Below are 27,671 nucleotides of genomic sequence, written 5' to 3' on the forward strand. Positions count from 1 at the left end.
TGTGACTTTTCCTGGATGTTGGTGGGGAACTCAACAATGGTATTTTCATTGAATGTCATGGGATTATTCTCTCTCTTGTTGAAGAAAGTTATTGCCTGGCACTTGCCTGGCAAATGCTCCTTGTCACTAATCAGCCCAAGCTTGGATGTTGTCCAGCTCTTATTTTGTTCAGATTTTATTATTATAAGACATGGAAAATGTCTTTACTGTCTCTCCCATTAGTTTGATTTGTCGATGCCCATACTATTTCCCAAAAGGATAGGCGGATGACCCGTTTGCTAGCCTCTTTGTCTTTGCAACTAATCTCAAGTAGAGTACGAGAATGACGTAGATTGTATTACAGCAATAAAGGGGCTGGATTTAGAGCTCCTGACGTGCATCCTGCCCACCAATTAGAGAATGAGTGGGAGACCTGTGTCTCTTCAGTGGGAGAGGCCCGACTGAATTGTGGTTATCAGGCACTTAAGTGACTAGCATCGGGCCTTCCCCGAGATTTAGAACCCCAGCGGTGAAAATCCCGCCACCTGAGAGCTGCTGACCAGAGGGTGGCAGTTCCTCATTGCCCATCAGCACCATTGGAAGCGGGCAGGCTGGGGGGGTTACAGGGAAGGGTATTGTTGGTGAGCAAGATGTCAGATGCAAGGGCAGACACGTGGGTCTGAGCAGGCACTCCCTTCCCGAGGCCAGGTCCCTCGATTGGGCACTAATAACTTTTGAAAAAGGCGCCCCCCCCCCACCCCAGAAGGCTGCTGTCAAACTGACAATGTTTTTACTGGGAGGCCTTCTGGAGGCACGGGGAAACTGCTGTGACTTAGCAGTTGCTCAAGGATTCTCCCTAAATCCTGGTGGGAGTAGGGATAATGACCTTTGAGTGGCTCATTAATGAGCCTAATTAGCTAGCAGGCAGATTCCCGTGTCTGCCCATTCCTACTACTGACTTAAGGAGGATCAGGTTTCCTGCCAGCAGGAATGGGTTGCGCACCCTCCCCTGCGATAATACTGGTCTGCCTGCCACCTCGCCTGCTCCAGTGGGCTCTATTAAAACCAGCCCCTCGGTTTAAGTTTCAATTTGTTTCTCAGTTTTTAAATCTGTGATGTCTAACTTAGCTCTTACAATTAAGACAACTATCAAGGATATTGGGAAAAATCTATAAATTCCAGTAAAGTCTTTTTTTTTGTGTTATTGCCGAAGCGAGTTGTTTTCTGTTTTGACATAACAAATCTTATCAAATATCCTCCTGTTATTTCTTCATTTCTCTAGTGTCAGAACTTGGGAAAGCTTACAACAGTGTTGATTGGCCACGATAACTCAGGGTTGTATGCCAAATGGCTGGTGGACTATGTTGTTGTCAGGAATGAGATAACTGGTCACGCATACAAGTAAGTAATTCTGAGTGTTAAGAAGTAGGGAGGTTTCAGGGACTTTCTTTAAAACTAAAGCTGTAGAAGAAAGTAAGAACACAGTACTTTTTGTCCAGCCATGTCTATCCCTTCAACATATCAAAAACAATCTGCTGTATTCTGGACTCTACCTAGCCTACTTCCTCTTGGCAAGCAAGGAAGATGGGGAAGGCATCTGCCAAAATTACTTCCCCAGCTAATGAGAGAAAATCAAACAAAACCCCAAAATATGATTACAATCTGATGTTCTGAACTATAATTTCTGGAGCAGTAACTTGACTTGCTCATAGTCCCAACAGCACAAGTACCATTATGTTCTTCACAGCGTTTGCTTTTTATCTCCTATGATGATTTTAAGGGACTAGGCATATCTCACATGCTTGTGAATATTTGGAGTGGATTGAAATTTTTATATTTTCCAACTGTTACATCCTGCTCTTTTTGGTGCTAAATGATCCAATTAGCTGCATTTTAGCCTTTGATCACTAACTGTATTCTGGTTGAAATTGTTTACAGCTACTCAAAAATAATGACAACACAATCGGTATTACACATTGGAGTCATTTTAATATCAATCTCATGGAAGCAAAATAAATAGATTTTAAGACATTCTATTTTGAACTATCTTGACTGGAAAAAATAAGTTGGTTTATAAATGACAAGAACTTAAACACATTCTAGAGACGTCTGGTCATAATGATAGACGACTTCATTAGCCTGATTTCTACTCACCAAAAAGGATTTGTCAGAAACTTTAATTTGTAAATGGAAAGAAGGAAATATATGCCCTATATTTCAGATTTGAAGTTTTTGTGCTGAGTTCTTAGGTGGTGGATGACTGATATCGAAAATTGTGGTATAACGATGTTATTAATGGGCAATGATTGGATGTACAAAGTATAAATACACACCAGTGGGTACAGAAGATAAAACGGAAATAAAGTGAGCTGAAAACATACAGTTAGAACCTGCAAATCCACAAAGAAGAATGTTTCCATCCTTTATCGCTTCATATTTTTTCAAATAATAAAACTTAGGCAGTACAGAACTTGGCTATTGCTGAAAAAAATAACTTTTTTCACTGAAGCTTTTTGTCTTGCACTCATCAGGACAATTCACAAAAAAATACCAATGACAGTATAAATATGTTATTTCCCCTGACATTGGTACTTTCTTGCGAATGTTCCTGATGAGTGCAAAATGAAAAGCTTCGATAAAAAAGTCTCTCTTTTCTGCAATAATAACATTTGTTGTATTTTTGAGTATCATTGGTGGATCAATTTAGTTTAGAATGTTTTTAGACCTTACTGGAACAGTTCTCGTTGGCAGCCTCCATTATCGTGAGTCATGGTTTATGTGAATGCACACTCACTCCTGAGTCAGTTGGTTGTGGGTTCCAAATCCTACCTCAGAGACTTGAGCACAAAAGTTCGGCTGACTGTCCAGTGCAGTACGGAGGGAGTAGTGCACTCAGATGTGCTATCTTTCAGATGAGATACTGGATGGGCTCTCTCAAGTAAGCTAAAAAGCACTACTTTGAAAAAGGACAAGGGGGTTATCTCTGATGTCCTGTCCAATTTTTATCCCTCAATCAACAACAGATTATCTGAGCTTGCTGTGTGCAAATAGAGTGTCGCATTTCCTACGTTACACCAGTAGCTACACTTCAAAAAATTACTTTGTTGGCTTTAAAGCACTTTTTGACTTCCTGTGGTTGTGAAAAATGTTGTATAAATGGAAGTCTTTCTTTTTTTTTCTTCTTTTTCAAACATGAGTCCAAGAAATTTATACTGGAAACTGCATGGAATGGAAAGAGTGATTGATGATGCTCCCAACTTATGGGTTCATGAGGCACAAAAAAAAGATTCCTTATGTATAAATGCAAAATAACTCAATGAAGTATTACTGTGCTCAATGCAAGATAAGTGTTTGCAGAACTGAGCACATATGGCCTTTTTGGATTGTTCACTATAGGGATGTATAGATGGTTGGGAAAGAGGCCAGACAGACTTTAATAAGCAACAAATTCACAATCTTTTGCAGTACAAGAAAGATAATAACCTTATACATTATAATTTATGCCTGGGATAATATAACTTTAAATTTTAAATGGTGTTTTATATCAAACAGTTCATCTGGGATTTATCTGGTAAGACAGTTGGTAAAACCATTGTAAGCCAGAGTCCCTGCTCCAGGTAACTAACTATTCCATGATGCATATTGGAAATGCATGTGTAGATATAATGTGAATAGTCTACTAATGTGTATTGACTACAAAGAACAGCCAGTTAGTTAAGGCAATTATGAACTGCTGCCATTCTTGGAACAAAATGTCTTCAAGAGATATATATTTGTCAGCTCTGCAACATAATGGAGCCAATTGTGTTTATTCTGTTGCCAGGTTCCCATGTGGTAGGTGGCTAGGAAAAGGGGTGGATGATGGGAGCCTGGAAAGGATCCTGGTTGGAGAACTTGCATCAGCCACTCAAGAACCTGATGAGCGTCACTGTCGGACACCCCCAATGCAGCAATCTCCAAGTATGATCAGGCGATTTGTCAATATAACGCCTACCGGCAGGCAGAGTGAGTAAAGATGGGATTTCTAACAGGAAATTAAACCACAATAAAAGGAAAAATATTTTTAATCCTCAACTGGGTATGTGCTTTAGCAGCAAAACACTATTATTAGTACTATTGGAAGTTTGGAGATTTTAAAGAAATATTTTCCAATCATAGGGTTAAATTTGCATACTGCCATGAGTGCTGTGGAATCTGCTGTGCAGTATAATGGAGTGGATTCCCTAGAAGGGCAAGACGTGGACATTCTAGAATTTATTTATTTTAATTCTTTCACGGGATATGGGCATCACTGGCTAGCTCACCATTTTTCTTGCCCTTCCCTAATTGCCCTTGAGAAGGTGGTGGCAAGCCACCTTCTTGAACCGTTGCAGTCCATGTGGTGTAGGAACACCTGCTGTTCTGTTAGGTAGTTCCAGGATTTTGACCCAGCGACAATGAAGGAATGGTGATATTGTTCCAAGTCAGGATAGTTAGTGGCTTGGAGGGGAATTGCAGGTGGTGGTGTTCCAATGCATTTGCTGCCCTTGTCCCTCTAGGTGGTCAGGGGTTTGGAAGGTGCTGTTGAAGGAGCCTTGGTGAATTGCTGCAGTGCATCTCGTAGATGATACACACTACTGCCACTGTGCTTTGGTGGAGGGAGTGGGTTTTGGAGGTGGTGGATCTATTTAATTATAGTGTATCTAATGTTAGCTTGGGCAGGAGTCACAGATTTAAGGTAAACTGCTATATACTTGCCAGTCAATCTTGTACTTGTAGCAATGGCAGCTCAGTAAGAGCATTGCAGAAACCAAGGATTATCTCCTATCTATCCTTTTGACTTGACAACATTATTGTTTGTAAAGGGGAAATGAATCTGATTAATTTCTGAGCAACAAATGATCATTGATAAATTATCATGTTTGTAGGGCTGCTAACTTGCAATACTTTGGTGTCTTTCCATTTATTAAATTTGTCTCTCTTTAGTAGTTAATGATCTTAACACTGCACTCATCACATCACATTTGATAAGTTAACAGAGAAAAAGCAGAACATATTCTGAAGGGATTATTTTATTTGTTGCAGAGCTAAATACTGGTCAGATACAAGAATCTGTCGGTGAAGCTATTAATGGAATCGTCAAACACTTTCACAAGCCTGAGAAGGAGGTATGAAACTGGTGTTTAAATAATTAAATGAAAACTTTTACCTATAGTGTAGTGGAAGCTTGATATTGTCCATTTGGGCAGCTCACTTTATTGAAATTTTCTTTCAAAAGCAGATTTTTCTTGCAGATAGGTTACAGATAAAAATGGAAAGTAATTAAGTTTTCACATTATAGCATTGTTTAAATTGACAGCTATGCTGATGGTGACTTTGTGATATATAAAATTTTCTTTTGGGCTAATTGATCATCTTTTAAGGTTGGGTGCCAAGCTGTTGATGTCACATGACCTAATTTCAACCCATATTATTAAGTACTTTTGTGTAACACAAATACTCTACTTGACACTTGTGTTATAGAAAATCCCACTCGAGACATTAGAAAATCCCACTTGAGATATTAGGGAGTGCGTATCCCAAATACTCATACTCTCATTATGTGGACAATGAGTGGGAAAAATATATAAGAGCAAATTTTCAGTGAAATTACTGAGATGCAAGAGCTGTAGTGTAGTGATAACAGCAGACTTCAGTTTTCCTAATACTGTATAGACTTTGTCGTAACTCACTGGGGATTGTGTACTGCAATATCAAGCCCCACTGCTCCCCGAGCCACAACAAATGTGAGAAGTTTGATCAACCCACCTAATTATTTAATTTAGGTTAACAGAATATGAGCACCAGGTTTGTAAACTTAATGTGTAGAATTTTCCCCCCGTTTGGTGGGGGGGAAGTTTAGGAGTGGGTGCATGGAGGCGCAGGCACGCTGCCATTTTACGTGGGCGGGCCAATAAAGGCCCGCCCAGCGTGACGTCCACAAGGAAGCACCATGCACTCTTTGTGCGGGCGGGGGAATCCCTAAACTGAGAGTGCGCTCTTGCGCGCATGCGCGTGAAAGAGCACACTCATCCCCCTGAGGCTAAGTGCTGCCTCAGGGAGATCGGCGCCAAATTTAAAACTGTTAATACTAGATTAAAAAAAATTCCCCTGACATGTCCATCACTTTCATTGACGCTGTTATTAAAAATTTAAAAACCTACATGAAACCTCATCCCGCCCGTGGATGAGGTTTCATGCTTTTACCAATGCCTGCCAGGGCTCCTGGCCTGCCCACCAACCTTAAGGTTGGATGGGTAGGTCCATTAAGTACTTTAATTACTTTGTCAATGGCCTCAATTGGCCATTGACAGGTTGGAGGGCGCACAGCTGATTTTGCTGAACCTCCGCCCACCTGAAAATCGAAATGAGGCGGGGTGATGTCAGGATTTCCGCCCGACGTTATCCCACGTCATTTTACGCATCGGTGAGCAGGCCCCGCCCCTTGCTCGCCAACCAGGAAATCCTGGGCAATAAGTAAATAACAAATTGTCTTTAACCAGTGGCAAAAGAAGGAAATATGAACGGTTAATTTCTAAACCTATAACCTAAACTCTATCCCTTTTTCAATCCCTATATATATATACACACACAAGACACATAGGACACACAAAAACATGGATTTTAAGGATGGGGGAAAACAGTTAAATAGCACCAATTCCAGAGTTCAGGATTTGATGGGTTGATTTTGATTGATGTCTTCCAAATTCCTTTCAGTTCTTTGTTGATGACATGAGGTGGTCTTCCCAGCACTTTCAGTCTTCAGTTCATTGGTTGAGCACTTGCTTTTCAATGCCTCTAACGGTGATTTTCCCCTTGCCCTCTTGACAAGGGTTTTTCAGAGAGAGAGCAGGTTATAGAGGTATGAGGGAAAAACATGGAGCTAGCTATTATTGTAGAATTACTGGAACCTTACACACACAGGAGAAAGAGGTTTTAGGCCTTTTCTCTTTTCAGGTTAGGAGCTTCTTCTCTGCTGTACTGCTCTCACACAAAACCCTGGTCACCTGGTTAGGAGCCAGTTAGAATGTTGTTGCCAGGCAGTTCGCTATTAGACTGGACTTCTCCTCACCACCATCCTGTCTTTCATGGCACATTCTGTTCCAGAACAGCACATTGTATATACCCCTCACACTGTTCCAGTAGACATGCCTTTCAAACTGCAGCTATTGTAATTTTAATCCACAGTCCAACAGAAATAAAAAGATATGTTCTTTACAACTGAGATATTAATTGTGTAAAGGGTGCAGAGGGAGATGAGTTTCTGAAGTGTGTTCAGGAGAATTTTCTTGATCATTACATTTCTGTCCCAATGAGGAAACAGTCATTGCTGGATCTGCTTTTGGGGAATGAAGTGGGGCAAGTGAAGCAAGTGTCAGTGAAGGAACATTTAGAGAATGCTGATCATAGAAGCATAAAGTTTAGATTAACTATGGAACAAGACCAATCTAAGGAAGAATCTAAGGTAAAAATAATTAATTGAAGGAGACCCAATTTCAATGGTTTCTGAATGGACATGTCCCAGGTAAATTGGAATGAAAGATTGGCAGACAAAACTGTAACAATAGTTTAAAGAAAAGGCTGTTTGGGTACAGTCAAGGTACGTTCCTACAATGGGGAAAAGTAGTGCAAAGCAAAGCCAGAGCTCCTTGGATTATGAAAGAGATGAAGAGTAAGCTGAAGCAGAAAAAGAAGGAGCATGGGACACCTGTCAAGTTGATAATATGTAAGAACCCAGGCTGACTATAGAAAGTTAAGTGGGGAAGTAAGAAAGAGAATAAGTGCAGCAAAGAAAGAGTATGAGAAGAGACTGGCAGCTAACATAACAGGGGATCCAAAAGTCTTCTATAGTAATATAAATAGTGAAAGGATAGTAAGAGGAGGAGTGAGACTGATTGGGAACTACCAAGGGGATCTCTCCATGGAGGCAGGGGGCATGGCTGAGGTACCAAATGAGTACTTTGTACTTGTCTTTGCCAAGGAAAGAGATGCTGCAAAAGTCAGAGTGAAGGAGGAGGTAATTGAGATACTGGATGGGCTGACAGTTGATAAAGGTATTTAGAGGTATTAGAATGACTGGTTAATCTTTAAGTTGATGAATCACCAGGACTGGATGGGGTGTATCTGAAGATGCTGAGGGAAGTAAAGATGGAAATTGCAGGTGGCGTAAAATATGGGAAATTCCAAATGTTACACCCTTGTTCAAATAAAGCAAGTATGGGTCAGTCAGTTGGTGGTGGGAAACAATAATCTAGACAAAACTAACAGTCCATTGGGCAAGGGTGTATTAATTAAGGAAAGCCAGCATGGAATTATTAAAGGCAAATCGCGTTTAACTGACTTAATTTGAGTTTTTTGATGAAGTAAAAGAGAGAGTTGGAGAATCTGTAGCTGTTCTCCTTGGCGAAGAGAAGGTTGATATGAGATTTGATAGCGATGTTCAAGTTCATGCGTGGCTTTGACTGTGTAGATAGGGAGAAACGGTTCCCTCTGGCAGAGGGTCGAGAACCAAAGTATATAGATTAAAGGTGATTGGCAAGAGGACCAAAGGCAACATGAGAAATATTTTTATGTGCAGTGAGTGGTTAGGGTCTAGAATGCCATGCCTATGAGTGTGGTGGAGGTTTACTTAATTGTGGCTTTTAAAGGGAATTGGGTAAGGACCTGAAGAGAAAAGAAATTGCAGTTACAAAGAAAAGTTGGGATGGGGTGGACTGGGCCTATCTGTTGCAGGGAGCCAGCATGAACTTGATGACCTTGAAGCCAAATGACCATCTCATGTGCTGTGATTCCAATTTTAACTTAAAAAAACATGGGCTTGAGTGGGGTGGGGTGGTAAGGGGCTGTGGTTAAAGTCTCAGAAATCTGTTTCCTGACCTAAACCTGACTCCAACCTGTTATTTTGCGGCAACTGAAGCCACAAGGTGTATGGGTGAACAACGCATCCAAGGAGGTAGATTTGAATTTTAAATATGATAATGAGGCTGTGTTTTTTATCGTCACTCTGCTTTTGAAATTTAACTGTCATCTGCTGGGTTCCCAAGTATCATGTGTCTGGTAGCTTCCTCGTGGAGAAGACTTGGTGGATTCACAAGGTAGGTGCCTTCACATCTGCCTCCTGTATCCAAGTGCCCGGCTGAGGATCCTTTGCAGTCGTGGTTTCCATGAGGTCTCCAACCTCACCCCTGCCAACTTCCTCATCAGTTAAAATTCCACAGCACATGGGGGAATCCTGAATTACAGGCACCACCCCCCACCGCCCCCACCAACTCCCCTGTTTTCCCCCTAACCAACCCCACCCCCCCCCCACCAAACCACAGACTTTCTGGCCAACCTGCTCCTTGTGGATCAAGTCAGTAAAAATTCTGTCTAATCTCATTTATAGGTCACAAATTCTATTTGTTTATTTCCTTATAACCTACCACTTCAGTTAATGCATTGATCTTAATGTAAGTCATCCAAGCTATGCTGTCCTTAAAAATATATTACAACATCTTTTATTTTGTATTATTGCAATATAGAGGGGAAGTCTTATGTTACTGCTCTGTGGAGAAAATGGACTCGTGTCAGCTTTAGAACAGGTATTCCATCATGGATTCAAGTCCCCTCGACTCTTCAAAAGTACTTTCATTTGGGACTTTATGGGTAAATATGATACTTTTTAGTTTATTTAGATAAAACCCATGGCTTTTTTTGGTAACATATCATGGTTTTATTCATAATGATACATAAGACTGAATATAAGAATATGTTGTTGGTAACAATTAGTCGTGGAATAACTCTGCAGTAATTTTTCAGAGGGAGACACTTGTCAGTTGGATCCATTTCAGTAGAATGGAATTCAGTGCCATTTCATATCCTTGTGCTTGGTCTCTCATTGGTTGATGCAATTTGTTTTCATTTTGGCTGAGGATGTGTCATTTTACTAATGGAAAACCCAAGTGCTTGGCCACTGAGCCAGTATTTTAAATGATTTAAACTTTGTATTAGAAGGATGAATTAAAACAATCCAAATTTGCATAAACATTTGGCTGGATATTCATCATTGGCCCGGGAATTGCATGTCGGGCCATTTCCTGACCTTGTGTTCACAAGTTCAGAACAAACATGCATACACTTGTAATTCTCAACCCAGGGAGTCAGGGACAACCAAGAATCGGGCTACTGCCTCCCAAGATGGTGGATACGGGTGCCAGCAGGTTAGAAGGCTGTCTCCATTCGCTGGGTCATTGGCCCAGTTCTGTGGATGACTGTTAGGCCCCCTAGCCCTCACCCACTCCCATGCCTCCTCCATACATCCATACACCGTCATATTTTCCATATATCCTTCATACCCGCTCACCCAGCATCCACTATGGACAGAACTCATGAGCCCTATAATAATACAGGGAAGTCTTTGAAATGCTAATGAATTAAAAAAATAAACATTCAAACCGCAGCTGAAAAAAATGATCCTCTTATGAGCTCATAAAACTGCCAATCAAATATACAGCCGTTCAAACTCCACTTGCTCATAAATCTGTCAAAAAAGCCATTACAAGACCTTTTCAAAACACTTAATCCTATTAACTGCTCACAAAACTGTCAAATAAAGCTCACTGTTCCCCTCAGCTGTGTAAACAACCCCTGCAGAGCTAAACCTATTAGTGAAGCTCTGCAAAGCATTAATAATGGCAGTACATTGTACAACTGTTTAAACAAACCTTAGAGAGTTCAGTACATTGGTGCCTTTGAAGTTGCCTGAGCAAATGGCCATCTGCTCAATTTTTCAAGGGCTTAACAGATGGACTTTCAATCAAAGAAATCAGGCATCTGTTCAGCTATTTTAAAGGCTCAACAGATGTATGGACTTTAAATCGATGTAAAAATCAAAACAGGGTCCAGATGCCGCATTAACATCAGATTTGCAATTCTGTTGACTGCAAAAGAGTACTTTATTCACTGGAGAAAGTACTCTAATGCAAGTGAATGATGGTCAACTTAATCGACATTTACCTTTTATGGACAGAACCTCATGATGAATCACTGCATTAAAAACATAATTAACTTATACAGCATCTAATTATGACATTTGTAGTTGGTAAGACCTTATCCGTCAATAGTTCCTGACTTTACAACTGATTTCCCCCAGGGTTCACAAGCTAACTCACCCAACAAGTTTCTCACAGGCTTCAGGAACCTACCCAACTTGCTGAAGATATCAGTTTGAGAGAAATTCAAAATTGAGCAGGCATTTAAAAGGCTGAACCAGATGTCACTTTGAGTGCACATTGCATCGCTATCTGCCATGATTCCCATGTTGATCAAAATGACAGCTGATGGGAATTAGTTGAGAAATTTAAATTTAAGGTCCCCAATGCCTGGAACGCCTGACAAAGTTTGCCCCATTTCAGGATGGCCCATTGTTTGTGGTTAAGAAGTAGTTAGCAGTGCATTTGTGTAACAATAACATGTAACCACGGTTGTGTGATTCATATTTTCTTCAGAAAAAGCCTATGTATACTTTGAGAGCTTGGAACGTACTGAACTTACCCAGGAAGAGAATTGGCAAACCAGGGCCAAGAATTTTTGTAAGTTTGTTGCTGCTATAAATGGTGCCCCCAGGAATATTGGAAAGGATGGGAAATTTCAACTTCTGGTGTGTCTGGGAGCAAGGTAATAAAATTGCTTTTACTTTGTGTACAGGTGAAAACAAATTATTACTGAAACCTACATGATCTTGTCTAGAGTTATTGGCTTATTTGTTTTAAATTCAAAATAAAAATATAATTTAGCTAGTTTTATGGTGGGGCTGAAGATAATGAGTTTGATTTTCACAACTTTTTCAGTTGGAGAAAGTTGAGACTTTATCCAAGACTTCATGTCAGGTCAGCAATCTGACTGCACAGAAGCAATGGAGGGGTTGAATGAAGTGGCAGAGAGGTAGAACTAGGGTTAGAGCCATTGTGTCAAAAGCACACATGTGGAAGTTGACTCTATATCTACAGATAATATCGATGAGGGAAAGCATGTAGTTAAGGAACATGAAGAAAACAAGGGTGGTGCTTGGGGACTCCAGAGGCAGTGGGCGGAATTTTCCGAGCCCGCTGATGGCGGGCGTGATAGGTGGCATGCGCTGAAGATATGGCGGGACCCACTTCACGTCGACGTGAAGGCAGGTCGTGATCTTCTGCATTTCCCACCATCGGTTGGCGGGGAGCTAATTGTAATACATTAGCATACAATTAAAAGACCATCCCGCCAGGCTCTTGGAACCCTGCCATAATGTCCATCCACGTCGGCAGGAAAGCACACCGACGCGTTTCACAGCAGCATGCTGGCGATGTGCACTTGGCAGCCTTCATTTTGGGGGAACTGAGGTGAGTGAGCAGCAGTGTTGTCCACAGTTCGCCTGTTGTTTACAGGCCTCAGGGGTGGCGGGGGAAACTGATGCATGGCCCCGCAGGTAACTGCCGAGGGGTGGGGGGGTGTCTCGGGGCAAATGCCAGCCAGCCTCGGAGGCGACCGCTGAGGGATGGGGGGGTGTCTGGGGGCAAGTGCTGGCCAGCCTCGGAGGTGACTGCTGAGGGGTGAGGGGATGTCTGCGGGCAAGTGCTGGCCAGCCTCGGAGGTGACTGCTGAGGGGTGGGGGGATGTCTGCGGGCAAGTGCTGGCCAGCCTCCGAGGTGACTGCTGAGGGGGGGGAGGCGGGGTTCAAGTGCTGCCCTGGTGCTGCATCCCGCACACAGGCAATCGAGGTGGGGGGCAGAGTAAGCGAGGGAAATGGCCACGCATTAGGGTCATCTATATAAACTGACCATGCCTCTGCAACTAAGACAGATCAGGCGCAGCCACAGTGATGTGATTAGGGTCATGCTCCTAGCCTGTCCGCCCATGCAAGCATCGCAAAGACACCAAAGGGCCACCAAGCGCTCCATACTTTAGCCCCCCCACCCCCCAGTACAGACTTCGAGTCCGCCACCACTTTATTGGACCGCAGAGCAGTTGGACTGCACATGTGCAATTTCCTCACCAATGCTGGCCATGTAGCAGTCACTGCTGGGGGTGCTCACAGACCCTTGCAATCTCAGCATCCTGGTTTGGACCAGTGTCCCATGTGTCACAGGTCGAAGGGCAGCCATGCAATGCATTCATCTCTGGCCATCTGAGGGGTGACCAACACTCTCCGGGAAGCTTTAAGGGGTGGTCACACAGGGCCAGAAAAGGTGCTAAGTGCAGCCATGATAACCACTTTTGTCTCTCTTTCATGCTGCAGGAGGACCACATCAGGATCATGGATCCTGGTGATCTAGCTGTATGCCTGATGGCCTACAGAGATCGTAGAAGACGGAGGAGAGAGCGACTGAGGCACCTGGCCACACAAAGGCAGGAACAACAACCTCATGAAGAAGTGACAGCGAGCCATGGCTGGTCGGCGCCTAGCGACATCCAGGGTCTTTGGATGCCGCCTGCCATTCCTGCAGATGACTGAGAACTGTGTCGCTGAAGACTACGCATGTCTAGGGATCTGGTGGCTCACATCTGCCACTTACTGCAGGGCTTGGTGCCGAGGGAACATGAAGGGCATCCGCTGCCGGTGGCTGTGAAAGTAACCGCGGCGCTCAATTTCTATGCCAGTGGCTCCTTTCAGCGCTCCACAAGTGACCTTTGTGGGATTTCACAATCCGCCATACACAAATGCATCCATGAGATCACGGATGCCATCTTCCCCATGGCACACAACTTTGTGCGTTTTGCCCGGGACCGGGACAGCCTGGATGCAAGGGCCATTGGATTCGCGCTGATCTTGGGATTCCCACAGGTGCAGGGTGCGATTGACTGCACTCAGGTCTCCATCGCTACACTCAATGGACTTCATCAACTGCAAGGGCTTCCACTCACTGAACATGCAGCTGGTATGCGACCACCAGAAACGCATCCTGCAGGTTTGCGCATGGTTTCCAGGGAGTGTGCATGACGCCTACATCCTAAGTCGCTCGCAGATCCCTGCAGTCATCCATGGTCCACAGAGGCTGCAGAATTGGCTCTTTGGGGCCAAGGGCTGCCCACAGAGGCCGTGGCTGATGACACCCGTGCGTTGGCCTCAGACTGCAGCAGAGCGACACTATAATGAGGCTCATGCAGCAGCTCGCAGACCATCAGGATGCTGAAGATGCGGTTCCGGTGCCTGGACCGGTCTGCTGGAGCCCTGCAATACAGTCCGCAGAGGGTGTCACGCATCGTTGTCGTCGTCTGCTGCACCCTTTACAACCTGGCGCTGCAATGGGGTAAGGAGCTGTCTGAGGAGGAGATGGAAGAGCTGCATGTCTCCTCTGATGAGGAGGACGCTGATGGGGTTGAGGATGAGGGGGTCCTCGGTGGTGACGACGATGGGGATGAGGCTCTCGCATTGGCTAGATATGAGGAAGGCGCACTCGGGAGGCCGTCATAACTGCCGTATTTGTGTAGGATGATGACAAAATGCAGTGAGGTGTCACCGAAGATTCTCATATCGTAGCTGTGAACATTTCACTCCAATCAAGCTTATCTCACTGCCAATACCCTCTGTGAGAATGCTTCTGTCATGGAGATGCAGCGGAGTCCCTAATAGTCGCTTGATTGCAGGGGGATGGTGACAACATGCAGTGAGGACACTCCATAGATATTCACATGGCTTTTGAGAATGTCTGACTCCTGTCTGACCGAGGGCAGCTTGCTTACGCTCCATGATCAGGGCCATCTCAGAGATGCAGCCATGAAACTTTAAACACATCTGATGCGCATCAGCTCTTCAGGAGCTGGCACACAGCGTCACTGGTCACAGATGCTGGTGTGACGGGGGCCAGCCCCACCTTAAAGGTGCTGAGAGCACACAGAGAGTATGAAAGAACTGTGTGGCGCTTGCCCACTACATTCTGGCAGCAATGACCAGCACTGCTGAGGTGCAGGCATCAATAATGTTTTCAGGGAGTGTGAGGCTGGACCATCACTGTGGTCTGAAGACTGCACAGAACACAGGAAAGAGGCCCTGGACTGAGACACCTGCCTTTATCTTGTGCAGAAAGGTTCACATCTGAGTGACAAGAACACTGCGCATCAGAACAAGGAGCCATAGGCAGGGAGACATTCTTGGGAGCTTATTGACAATAGTGAACATTATGTACAAGTGATTAACAGCCGTGCCCAGGCTGTGCAACTAATTCTCCCTCACCTGGTGCGTAGGGGGACTGGGAAGGAGGAGGACCTCCTTGTGAACCTGCTTCTGGGCCTGGCCAAGTTGGCCATTAACAGGTCCAGGCAGCGAGTGATCGAGGGGGTCGTCCTGCCCGACTGTTTGGCCCTCTTCCGCGGCTACGTTTGCGGCCGGGTGTCCCTGGAGAGGGAGCACGCGGTATCTGCTGGCACCATCGAGGCCTTCCATGCCTGGTGGGCACCGGGGGGGCTGGGGTGCTTTATCGACCCCTTTAATCACATTTTGATTTGATGTTTGTAAGTTTCCTTTAAACTTTGTCTTTGGTTTTACAGCTACCCTAAGTTAGGGGCTGTGTTTACGTTATCCCTCATTTTGTTAATTTAGTTTATTTGGTTGACTCCAAAAGAGTTAATTCTCCCTCACCCGTTGCAGAGGGGGGCTGGGAGGGAGGAGGACCTCCTTGTGAACCTGCTCCTGGGCCTGGCCAAGCTAACCATTAATAGGTCCAGGCAGCGGGCGATGGAGGGGGTTGTCTGACCCGACTGTCTGCCCCTCTTCCGTGGCTACATTCGCAGCCTGGTGTCCCTGGAGAGGGAGCACGTGGTGTCTGCCGGCACCGTCGAGGCCTTCCGTGCTCGGTAGGCACCGCGGGGACTGGGGTATTTTATTGACTCTCTTAATCACATTTTGGTTTAATATTTTAAAGTTTCCTTTAAATTATGTCTTTGTTTTTGCAGTTTCCCTAATTTAAGGGGCTGCTTTTACTTTGTCCCTAATTTTGTTACTTTGGTTTGCTTGGTTGAATCAAAAGAGTTAATTCTCCTTAACTGTCCTAACCCTGTTGCTACATCTTGGTGCTCCCTGGACATCCACAGCGGAGATGGAGGCAGCCTGTTGACTTTGACGCCCTGTCTGTGATGACTTTGGCAGGCATCCTCTGGAGGGCCGAGACTTGGAGGCCTGCTTTCGGGGTCCTGCTGTGTGGCAGTGGCACCCTCCTCAGCTTGTGAAGCTGGATCTGTGGAGGTCACAGGAAGAGGGGAGTCAGATGGGCCGGTCACTCCCAGAGTCACCTGGGTGGATGGCCTTGGAGCGTGCACCTGCTGATCTCCTCCCTATGGGTGCCTGAGGGCCCCTGGCTGACTCCATGAGCGGAAGGGGTAGCTGGAGTGAGATCGAGCTGCCCAGCACCCCTATCGCGTACACACTGTTGGAGGCCAACTTTGGCATCAGCGATGGAGTTAAGCCCACGCAGCAGTGCAAGAGTGATGTCCTGGACGAAGGTCTCCATGGTTGACCTGCCAGTGTTGACCTCGGTGCATTGCAATGCCAGCACTCTCACCTCAGCCTGAAGACGGACAGATTCCTCCATCGTGCCTTGCAGTCTGGGGAGTGCAGCGGCCATCCCTTCCTGATGCTCCCGAGCTTGCCTTTGCAGCTCCAGCAACTGTGCCATGACTGAATCCAGAGGCTCGTCATCTGACTCTGACTCAGCAATGTTCTGGCCTCCAGCAGTCCTCCGAGTGCTGGGGACCTGGGAAGTCCCTGCCTCTGCCTGCTGTGGATCAGAAAGTGCGATGTGCTCACCAGATTGTGATCCCGAGGCTACTCTAAAGCTGGGTCCCACCGAGGTGTGTGTCTGCGCTGGTGGAGGGTGTGGGTGCGCGCTGTGACGGGACTTCAGGGAGGGTGCCTTCAGATTCCTCTTCGGAGGTTTTTTCTGAGCTTGCTTGGAGGCTCTGGGTTATGGACTCTGTCTGCTGCTTCCCAGATGTGCCTGAGAAAGCAAGGGGAGATAATTAGTGCATGGCAGTGGCCTGTGAAAGAGGACACATCACTCACAGCATGGTTATCTGATGGATGTTGCACTGCTGGATCCTCACTTGGTAGAGCAGTGCCAACCTCACCGTCAGCACAGGACTGGCCCTGCAATTTGAGAGGAAAAAGCTGGAATCAGATGTAACGGTATTACAGTTGAATAAAGGCAACTACAGAGGCACGAGGGAGGAGCTGGCCAGAATTGACTGGGAGATGAGCCTAGCAGGAAAGACAGTGGAACAGCAATGGTAGGAGTTTCTGGAAGTAATTTGGGAGACACAGCAAAAATTCATCCCGAGGAAGAAGAAGCATGCTAAAGGGAGGACGAGGCAACCATGGCTGACAAGGGAAGTCAGGAACAGCATAAAAGCTAAAGAGGAAGCATACAAAGCGGCAAAGAGCAGTGGGAAACCAGGGGATTGGGAAGCCTACAAAATCCAACAGAGGACAACTAAAAAAGAAATAAGGAGGGAGAAGATTAAATATGAGGATAAACTAGCCAGTAATATAAAAGAAGATTGCAAAAGTTTTTTTAGATATATAAAGGGTAAGAGAGGCAAAAGTGGACATTGGGCCGCTGGAAAATGACGTTGGAGAAGTAGTAGTGGGGAACAAAGAAATGGAGGAGGAACTGAATAGGTACTTTGCATCAGTCTTCACAGTGGAAGACACGAGTAACATCCCCAAAGTTCAAGAGAGTCGGGGGGCAGAGGTGAGTATGGTGGCCATTACCAAGGAGAAGGTGCTAGGAAAACTGAAAGGTCTAAAGGCGGATAAATCACCTGGACCAGATGGATTACACCCCAGAGTTCTGAAGGAGATAGCTGAAGAGATAGTGGAGGCATTAGTGGTGATCTTTCAGGAATCACTGGAGTCAGGGAGGGTCCCAGAGGACTGGAAGATCGCTAATGTAACTCCCCTGTTTAAGAAGGAAGTGAGGCAAAAAATGGGAAATTACAGGCCGATTAGCCTGACGTCAGTCGTTGGTAAGATTTTAGAGTCCATTGTTAAGGATGAGATTTCAGAATACTTGGAAGTGCATGGTAAAATCGGGCAAAATCAGCATGGTTTCATCAAGGGGAGGTCATGCCTGACAAATCTGTTAGAATTCTTTGAGGAGGTAACGAGTAGGTTGGACAAAGGAGAGCCAATGGATGTTATCTACTTGGACTTCCAGAAGGCCTTTGACAAGGTGCCGCACAGAAGGCTGCTCAGTAAGATAAGAGCCCATGGTGTTAGAGGCAAGGTACTAGCATGGATAGAAGATTGGCTGTCTGGCAGGAGGCAGAGAGTGGGGATAAGGGGGTCCTTCTCAGGATGGCGGCCGGTGACTAGTAGAGTTACGCAGGGGTCAGTGTTGGGACCACAACTTTTCACTTTATACGTTAATGATCTAGATGAAGGAACTGAGGGCATCCTGGCTAAGTTTGCAGATGATGCAAAGATTGGTGGAGGGACAGGTAGTATTGAGGAGGCGGGGAGGCTGCAGAAGGATTTGGACAGGTTAGGAGAATGGGCAAAGAAGTGGCAGATGGAATACAACGTGGGGAAGGGTGAGGTCATGCACTTTGGTAGGAAGAATAGAGGCATGGACTATTTTCTAAATGGGGAGAGAATTCAGAAATCTGGAGTGCAAAGGGACTTGGTAGTCCTAGTCCAGGATTCTCTTAAGGTTAACTTGCAGGTTGAGTCGGTAGTTAGGAAGGCAAATGCAATGTTGGCATTTATTTTGAGAGGACTAGAATATAAAAGCAGCGATGTGCTGCTGAGGCTTTATAAGGCTCTGGTCAGACTACATTTAGAATATTGTGAGCAATTTTGGGCCCCGTATCTCAGGAAGGATGTGCTGGCCCTGGAGAGGGTCCAGAGGAGGTTCACGAGAATGATCCCAGGAATGAAAGGCTTAACATATGAGGAACGTTTGAGGACTCTGGGTCTATACTCGATGGAGTTTAGAAGGATGAGGGGGGATCTGATTGAAACTTACAGAATACTGAAAGGCCTGGATAGAGTGGACGTGGGGAAGATGTTTCCATTAGTAGGAGAGACTAGGACCCGAGGGCACAGCCTCAGAGTAAAGGGAAGACCTTTTAGAACAGAGATGAGGAGAAACTTCTTTAGCCAGAGAGTGCTGAATCTATGGAATTCACTGCCACAGAAGGCTGTGGAGGCCAGGTCATTGAGTGTATTTAAGACCGAGATAGATAGGTTCTTAACAAAAACAGAATTACCTGGAAAAACTCAGCAGGTCTGGCAGCATCGGTGGAGAAGAAAACAGTTGACGTTTCGAGTCCTCATGACCCTTCAGCAGAACTGAAGCAGTTCTGAAGGGTCATGAGGACTCGAAATGTCAACTCTTTTCTTCTCCACCGATGCTGCCAGACCTGCTGAGTTTTTTCAGGTAATTCTGTTTTTGTTTTGGATTTCCAGCATCGCAGTAGTTTTTTGTTTTTATATAGAAAGGTTCTTGATTGGTAAGGGGATCAAAGGTTACGGGGAGAAGGCGAGAGAATGGGGTTGAGAAACCTATCAGCCATGATTGAATGGCGGAGCAGACTTGATGGGCCGATTGGCCTAATTTCTGCTCCTATGTCTTATGGTCTTATGGTCATCGCCAGCCAGCTGGATGGCTCTGTTTTCAAATTCTGAGAAAACTTTGATTTCCAGCATCCCTCCACCTGTCTGCGACCTTTCCCTCCTGTTGTGAACCAGTTTGTCCTGCATGGATAGAGATGGGGAGAGTGCATCAGGATGCCTGCTGGGCCTGGCTGACCTGTGTGGGTGGTGAGTGGTCCCATGGACGGGATGAGGACAATGATGGTGTGTGTAAAAGAATGAATGGTGATGTCCCTTGCACTGGCAGAGTGAGGGCCCTGTGGGTGTGTGATGGGTTTGTGAGTATGTAAGTTGGGAATGATGAAAAGAGTGACTTACCCTGCTGGAACTGAGGAGGTCATTCACCCTTTTGCGGCACTGGGTGGCTGTCCTCTTCTGAAGGGCGTTGATGCTGACCACCATTGTCACCACCTCCCAAGCCAGGTTGGTGACTTTGCTACCCATTCTGCGGCCAGAGCAGGGGTAGAGCACATCCCGGCAGGCCTCCACGGCATCCAGCAGTCGCCTGAGTGACCCATCATTGAAGCAGGGGGCTGCAGTCTTTTTGCCTTTGCAGGCCATGTCTCCCAGGCAGCAGTGGTGAGCTGGTGGCGATAAGCGCTTTGCTGGCGGCTGCCTTTTAACGATGGTGGCTGGTGTGATGCAACAGAGGGGTGATGGCAAGCGGATGAATGAGATCCCGCCCGCCATGGAAATGGCGTGTTTCGCGGGAATGAATATATACTGAGGCAGGCTTGGGCAGATACGGTGTGAAAATCCGCCGTTTTCATCGGCGGGTAGGACTCCATTTTACCCACCTGCTACCGCACTTAGTGCAATTCTGGAAAAATTCAGCCGAGTATTGAGAGGTAAGAAGGGACGGCATTGCTGGAGATGCTCTGACCATCATCAGATAGGTAATAGCTCAATCAAATAAAACAGAGCTGGACAACAAGGGATGGTTAGACAATAATGGGTTGTAATTTCTGAACTCCCCAGCATCGGATCGGGGGTTACCCCAAAGATACGCTGGGAAACCCCCTTCAGAAGTTCACAGGGAAGGTTTACATGGCAATTGCCCATAAGTGCAAACCTTCTTCCCCCACCCACCGAGGCCAGACATCCTCCCTTCCCACTTCTGACCCCCCCGACCTCCCTTGACCTCTTCAACCTTCTCTAAACCCCTCTGACCCCCAAACCTCCTGACCTCCAATTTCCCCCCCAAGCCCCCAAATCCTATCCATTTACCTTTGACACTTACTTCTCCCTGGCATATCAAGGACCTTTAAATTTCAATGGACCTTTAAACTTACCTGGTTTACAGTAGCTAGTGCCGTAAAAATGAGGCGTGACCTCCTTCTCTTTGACTCTTCTGGACTTAACTGCTGGGCCTCGTGGACGTGCTGCACTGCCTGGATCTCTCCCGGCATGAGTCGAAAGGCCAGGCAAGATAGGATCGAAAAATATTTGACGGAAATAATTGGGCATGGAGTAGCAATCTGACGATGATTGCCACTCCATGGAAGTTCAGGCCCAATGTAACTAGTTTAGAGTCAAATTTATAAATTTGCAGGAGTTGATACTGATCCATCAACAAATAGATGTGTGTGAAATTTTACTTGTATAGAAGTTCCCATAGGTAACATTTATGTATAAATGTTTAATGTGGTTGTACTACACTCCTGTGTTCACTATTGTTACTTGGTGTTTTGTTTAAAAATTATTTAACATAGTTAACTTTATTTGCATTAACCATAAACAACCTCAAAGTTGCAAAATTAAAGGCTTTGGGAAGTTTTTGCACTTTATTCTTATAAAAGAGAAAGTGACACAAAGAAACTTCATAAATATAGATTTTTTTGGAGAGGAAAATGTTAACAAGGTGCCTGCAATTTTTGACGCTGACTGCTTTGTTCAGGCAACAGAGTTGCTCCACTAGTTGTCCAAGTCTCCAAGGACTGTTGTACCAGATGGAGAATAAGAGGCCTATAAAACATTTCAGTTCTCTCTAAATATTTCATAAAGAATTATTCAAAACATATTACTAATTTAAATGTTAGTGCCATACTAATCTTATATTTATCTCTCAGTTTGATCAAATGCATATATGTCACTTGGTTTTGTATATTTAAAAGCTCATCTGCAATTCAGCCACTGAATGTTGTCCTTTTCATTCCTGCCTATACCAATCTGATACCTGGTTTACAATCCCAATGCTATACTTTTGTTTTTTTGCAGTTGTACCTCATTCCCACATTTGATTAAATGGATTGATCCATCCTTGTGTCTTTTTTTAACTTGACAGGGATCATCTCTTGCATCACTGGATTGCTCTGCTTGCCGACTGCCCCATCATCGCTCAGATGTATGAAGATATAGCTCTGATTAAAGACCATACCCTAGTTAACTCCTTAATTCGAGTGCTGCAAACCTTGCAGGAATTTAATATCACACTTGAGACATCGCTGGTCAAAGGAATTGATATTTAAAGCCAATCGCCAGCATCCAACAGAAGAGTTTGCAGAAATGGTGCATACATGACACAAATTTTGAAATTAAAAATACATGCAATGTTGGAATTCAGCAACTTGTTTTGAAGTTGCAAGAACTATTCGCCATATTATATGTGCAGTGAGCCTTTTTGAACCTGTACCTGAGGACACATCAGGCTATTCTAAGGTTTGAAAGAATGCACATACACTCCGATTTTTAATGTTTACTGTCAACTGTCGGTAGGTTTGCTTGGTTGAATAGTAATGCGCAGCCTGTTCAAGAACGATGCTTGTTTCAAACTTGTTTTTCTAAAGGAAGTAAAAAGTATTAAGTTTGTTTTATTTTTCTGTAGATGGCCAATATTTGCACTGTTAACTTGCAGTTTAAATAGTGTCTGAATTTTTAAAAAATGTACATATATCCAGTGCACTGAATTGTGCATAGCATTTACTTTGTAGCTGCTTAAAAAAGTGTACATATATACATATGTTTGTAAGAATATATATATGTGTGTGTAATATGTATAATATACAAACATACACATAGACAGTATTCTTGTAAATTTAATTGGAGTATAGGTAGTATTTTTTCAAATGTTGATGGGTTAAAGATAAGAGACTGATATTGTTCTGAGAAAATACACTCATTTGTATTTCTTTTTGATAAAAAAAATACTCATTCTTCCATGCCCCTTCTTGGTTGCTTTCATTTGCCTTCTATAACAAAGTGGAGATTTGATTGCCCATAATTAAACATGTTCCCTTGACATTCAAGTTCCTATGAACTTTCTATGGGAAATATTACCTTTAAACAGAATTTGCTTATTGTGGCTAAAGTTCAAGAATAAGGAGGGTGTAATTATCACAATGGGCTCGTCATAAATTGACAGTCTTTTTTTCACCGTGCCAAATCTTCTTTACATTGAAGTTCACAGAATGATATTTCAGACCCTTTTTGGAAATACGTTTCTTATTCTTACTGTTGCTTTCACCTTGGTTTGAAATTAAAAATCTTGGCAATATTTTCCAAATTAATGGAAAATAAAAACGGCCATGGTGAAAAATTAGCTGCTGATTTGTTATGAGCCCATTCCATGCTAATGGCATAGACCAATTTTGCCTCCATAATGTATTGCAAAAGATCGTACATTGACGACACAATTTTTCTGTGTGCATGCAGGAGTATTGGTGTTCAGTGCATTTTCTAATTGGCTGCAACAACCTATTGCAGTGCTACCCGTAGTCCAGGGAACAGAGGAGGAAATTCCACCCAGACGGTTATCACCTTTGTATTCAAGGCTACTCTGTTTTTGGTTAGATTTTAACATTTCCGGACTTGCTGTCCACAAAACCTGGAGGCAGCAGCACTAAGTAGGCATATTGACTTCTCTTCTTCCATACCGTTTTGATGGTTTTATACAGTGTATCTCAGTTGTGTCAGAACAGTACCGTAGAACTTGCCTAATGCTTAATATGTTTCCACTTGTGGGAGATCACATTTATAAATATAAAATAGTCAGTAATAAATTCAACAGGGAGTTCAGGAAAAACTTCTTTACCCAGAGTGTGCTGAGAATGTGGAACTTGCTACTACAAGACGCAGTTGCGGCAAATAGCATAGATGCATTTAAGGGGAAACTAGATGAACGCATGAGGAAGAATGGAATAGTAGGTTATGCTAATAGGGTTAGATGAAGAAGAGTAAGAGATGACTCATGTGGAGGATAAAAACCATGGACCAGTTGGACCAAATGATGTGTTTCTGTGCCGTACATTCTATACAATTTTAAATTCAGGTTTATATGTGAGGTTGACATCCAAATGTGATAATATCAGTTTTAAGAACATTTACCTATTCCAAATAATGCACATTCAGTTAGTGTATTTAACAGACTTTCCACTTCACCTATATTCAGGCTTGTTTGGACATGCACATACAAAAATTACCAAATAATCTGCATTTCTATAATTAAAATTGATCTCTTGCTTTAAAATGATTTGATTCTTCATTGATACTTCACAACAAATGTTCCAAACTAAAATAGTACATAAACACTTTTTTGTGTTTCTAGGAATTAAATTGCAAATAAAATTATATATAGCATATTCCCATGCAAATGATGTGTGCACCATTTGAATCAGGGAGATTTTTGCACCTGATTTTTAAAAATGTTTATATAGCACACTTTCTATACATATTCAACTTATTTCTCTGTCCTGAGTTAACATTTTTGGCATGAACAATTTTGGCGCCAACACTTCACTGTTCCAGTTTGTTGATTGGCTCTAGATGATACAGCACCAAATCAGAAAAAGTAACTGTGGACAGACATATTGGAAGCAAGAAAGAAAAGAAGCTTGAAATTGACCATTATTAGCAACTACTAAAATCTTGTGAAACAACCAATCTTGAATGCTCAGTCAGAAGAACCTACAGTTTTTTCTTAAACTGTGAACTTATGCAATCATTTAAAGCACTTTTTCAAATTTTTTGACCTCCATTTTTCCTCAATAACTGAAATTTCTATGTTCAAAATATGATTTTAAACAAAATAAAAAGCTAAAAAATACATACATGGCTCTCAAATTTATCCACTGAATTGGCCAGTTGCATATTGTGGTACTTTTCTGCAAGCTTTGATTTAAAAGCTTTAGGAAGTTTGGGCTTGGACTTGATACTTTTGCTAGAAGAAAATGGTTTGTACTTATTTCTAGGAATTAATCACAAAACATTCCCAAATGGTGGAGATGTTAGAAACTTACAATTCTGTGCTGCCAGACCAAGTGCCTACCATAATGTTGTCGAAGCTATATTTTCCTGCCAATTGCTAATGGATTTAAGAGCAGAATCTTCATAGAGTAGACAGGCATGCAGCGGGAAGGCCATTAGTGCGTCGAGAACCTGTTTGCCATGGTTCTTTAACTCAGCCATGGCATTAGCATCCCGCTTTTGGCTTTTCTGAACAATCACAAAGTGCAGGCATGATGATGACCAACACTGTCAATGAAGGTTCTATACTTAAAGGGGTCCTAGCAGTGGTCAAAATGGCTGCAGGAAACTTGCTTTTGAAGCCAAGAACAGGGAAGGAAAACATTGCAAAGCTGTCCCTCATAGTTCTCTGACTCTTTTGGGTGGCTGGCCTCCAGCATGACCTAATGAAGGTGGTGTGGCTGGATGTAGCAGAGACTGTGAACTGCAAGAGTGTAATGCTCAGGACCTGGATTCAGTGCTGAAAAAGATTTTATGATCTCATTAGACCTGGAAAGGTGCATTCCATACTACTTTCAGGTGACTTCATCATTCTCTGACCTGCTTAACGTTCTCCTGCATTGCACACCACCAACCAACACAGCTTTCACACATTCATTTCTCTCTAGGCACTTCCTCAAATCTCCTACATTCACCCTCATCCTATTGCTCACGTGCACCCATCCCTCACAGCTACACTCCTCAAATGTTCTCCATTCTACCTTAGCATATTCCCCTTCTCACACTCATAACTCTCTGCTCTCTTTCATTGCAGGAGAAAAGAGCGCACAACTCCAGGGAGAGGCAGAGAGCCAGGGTGGACTAGCAGCCATATCCATCCTGATTGAATTGGAGGAGGACACTCTGGAGATCGGTGAAGTGGCACACACAATGTCAGCAATGGAGAGATGAGGGTGGCCAAGAGAAATGACTGCAAATAGATAATGCACTGCCACTTGGCACTTAACAGTCACTCATTTTCTTTGGCTATCGCCAGTAACTGAAATGTCATGATATTCACAATGTTGAGTTTATACCCTTTCTCAATATCAGCACTAATTCATTCTTTGATCTCCCACAAGGGTAATGGAGGAACCTAATGAAGGACCTGGCCGAAGAGTTCTCAAAGGAGATCAGGCATTCTGAGGATGCACTGTCACATGATTTATGCGTACCCTTCACCACTGCAGATAAATACTTTGGTGCGTACGGCAGTAGAAATAGCTAGGCTATAACACTCCAATATCTGGTAAGCAGGATGTAGATACTGAGCCTAATTTATTATCCACGAACAGGGAACTTGTGGAACAGCAATGGGAGATGTGTACTTCTGGTAGCATTTCCAAGTGACAGTGTGCATCCTTGGAGAGAGATTGAATGATTCCATCTCTAGCATGAGTGCCATGATGCCTCAGAGCTTTAAATTTTTGTGCTGATGTCCACCTCCATGAAAAGAGTGACCTCCTGTGCTTTTACATTCTTCTTTTCGACATAAACATACCAATCAGACACAAGGATTGGTGAAACAATATGTGGATTCTTGATTTGAAAATGAGACTATTATACATACATCTTACCCCTAGTCCAGCTGCTTATAGGCTGATTACAAGTCATGGGACTATTACATCATATCCTGTTGAGGTGGTAATGATTGACAACAGTTTAAGATACACCTTGTAGGTGCATGTCACCATATCACATCACAGGCTACTAAGTGTATGCTGGCCAGACCAATAGCCTGCACACTCTGTGCAGCCCCTTTTCTTCCTAGTCATTTTCTCATCCCTCCCCATGCCGTTCACCCCCACCTCCCTCCAGCCAGGGTAGTTTTGTTGGACTCCCCTTATCTTCCACCCACCTCCTACCCCTCTGTCATCACTGTTGCTGCTGCCACTGACCATTGTCAACAGCAGGTGCATCATGCACTCCAATCCTCCCAATGCCCCACATCCCTGTATATTAGGCTCCACCCACTAAATCAACCCACTGTCAAATCAAAAAGTTTAAACAAAAATTATTATTATTATTACAAATTGCAAATACAAAATGGTGATAGGATATATAAAGGGAAATGAAGAGAGGATTTTTTTAAACAAACACATTCCAAAAATATTCAGCATACTTGACTACTCATTTTAACTTCATTTTGTAATCATTGTTGGGAGCAATGAAAGCCCACAAAACACTATTGTACTCTTTTACATAATGCCAACAAAAGTCCATTGTTACTTTACTAAAAATTACATTTTTAAATAAGTTTTTCTTACAAGTTTATTGCATTCATTGTATCAAAATGACCCAATAAACATGATGTGAAATTTGATGGAAGAGATGTATCATGTGTAAAAATTTGACATGGCATGACCATGGGGAATATTGCTGTTGTTTTCTAAGATGTGTTTAATGTCACAATGATTTGTACAGTCTTGTACAATGTGAGCTGTAATCCAATTGTTCGTTATATGTTATGTACATATTCATTTATACTTGGATACTCATTTTAAATGTTCTTTCTACATATCCCGAACTGTAGAATGCAGCATGAGCTACAAGTGTTGTTCATTTATTTTTTAAAAATCAAAATCATTATATTTCTACCTAAGATCATAAATTTGGTCATTTTTGATGTACTTAATTCTTTCCTGTTCCGTTTAAGATATCGCCAATCAAATATTTGCATGATTTGTTGATCCATTGATTTAAAGTGACACTACGGCCAACACATTAATTTTATTGCTTTAGTGTGAAAGTAAATAAACTGACCACAGAGCAGAGCGCAATCCAGTCTTTACCATGAATCCCCCAGTTACACTTTAAAAGTGGAGAGGGGCACTGTTGAATTAAATTC

General features: G+C 43.5%; 1 protein-coding gene across 5 annotated transcripts in view; it reads left to right on the plus strand.

The window, feature by feature from the left end:
* dennd5a (DENN/MADD domain containing 5A) overlaps window positions 1-26,910 on the plus strand; it is a 367,813-nt gene extending 340,903 nt beyond the window's left edge. For 4 of the 5 annotated variants that reach the window (XM_078549185.1, XM_078549187.1, XM_078549186.1 and 1 more), the window contains 6 exons: window positions 1,262-1,380; window positions 3,803-3,984; window positions 5,044-5,126; window positions 9,519-9,642; window positions 11,484-11,652; window positions 21,888-26,910. In XM_078549185.1, coding sequence (XP_078405311.1) covers window positions 1,262-1,380; window positions 3,803-3,984; window positions 5,044-5,126; window positions 9,519-9,642; window positions 11,484-11,652; window positions 21,888-22,071 — 861 coding nt within the window. In that variant the 3' untranslated portion in view covers window positions 22,072-26,910. Of the gene's footprint in view, window positions 1-1,261; window positions 1,381-3,802; window positions 3,985-5,043; window positions 5,127-9,518; window positions 9,643-11,483; window positions 11,653-13,252; window positions 13,353-21,887 lie in introns of those variants that run through there. The other variant, XM_078549188.1, reaches the window with a different exon arrangement.
* The last annotated feature ends 761 nt before the right edge of the window (window positions 26,911-27,671 follow it).

The sequence above is a fragment of the Cetorhinus maximus genome, chromosome 9 (assembly GCF_964194155.1).
Source record: "Cetorhinus maximus chromosome 9, sCetMax3.hap1.1, whole genome shotgun sequence".
Lineage (NCBI taxonomy): Eukaryota > Metazoa > Chordata > Chondrichthyes > Lamniformes > Cetorhinidae > Cetorhinus > Cetorhinus maximus.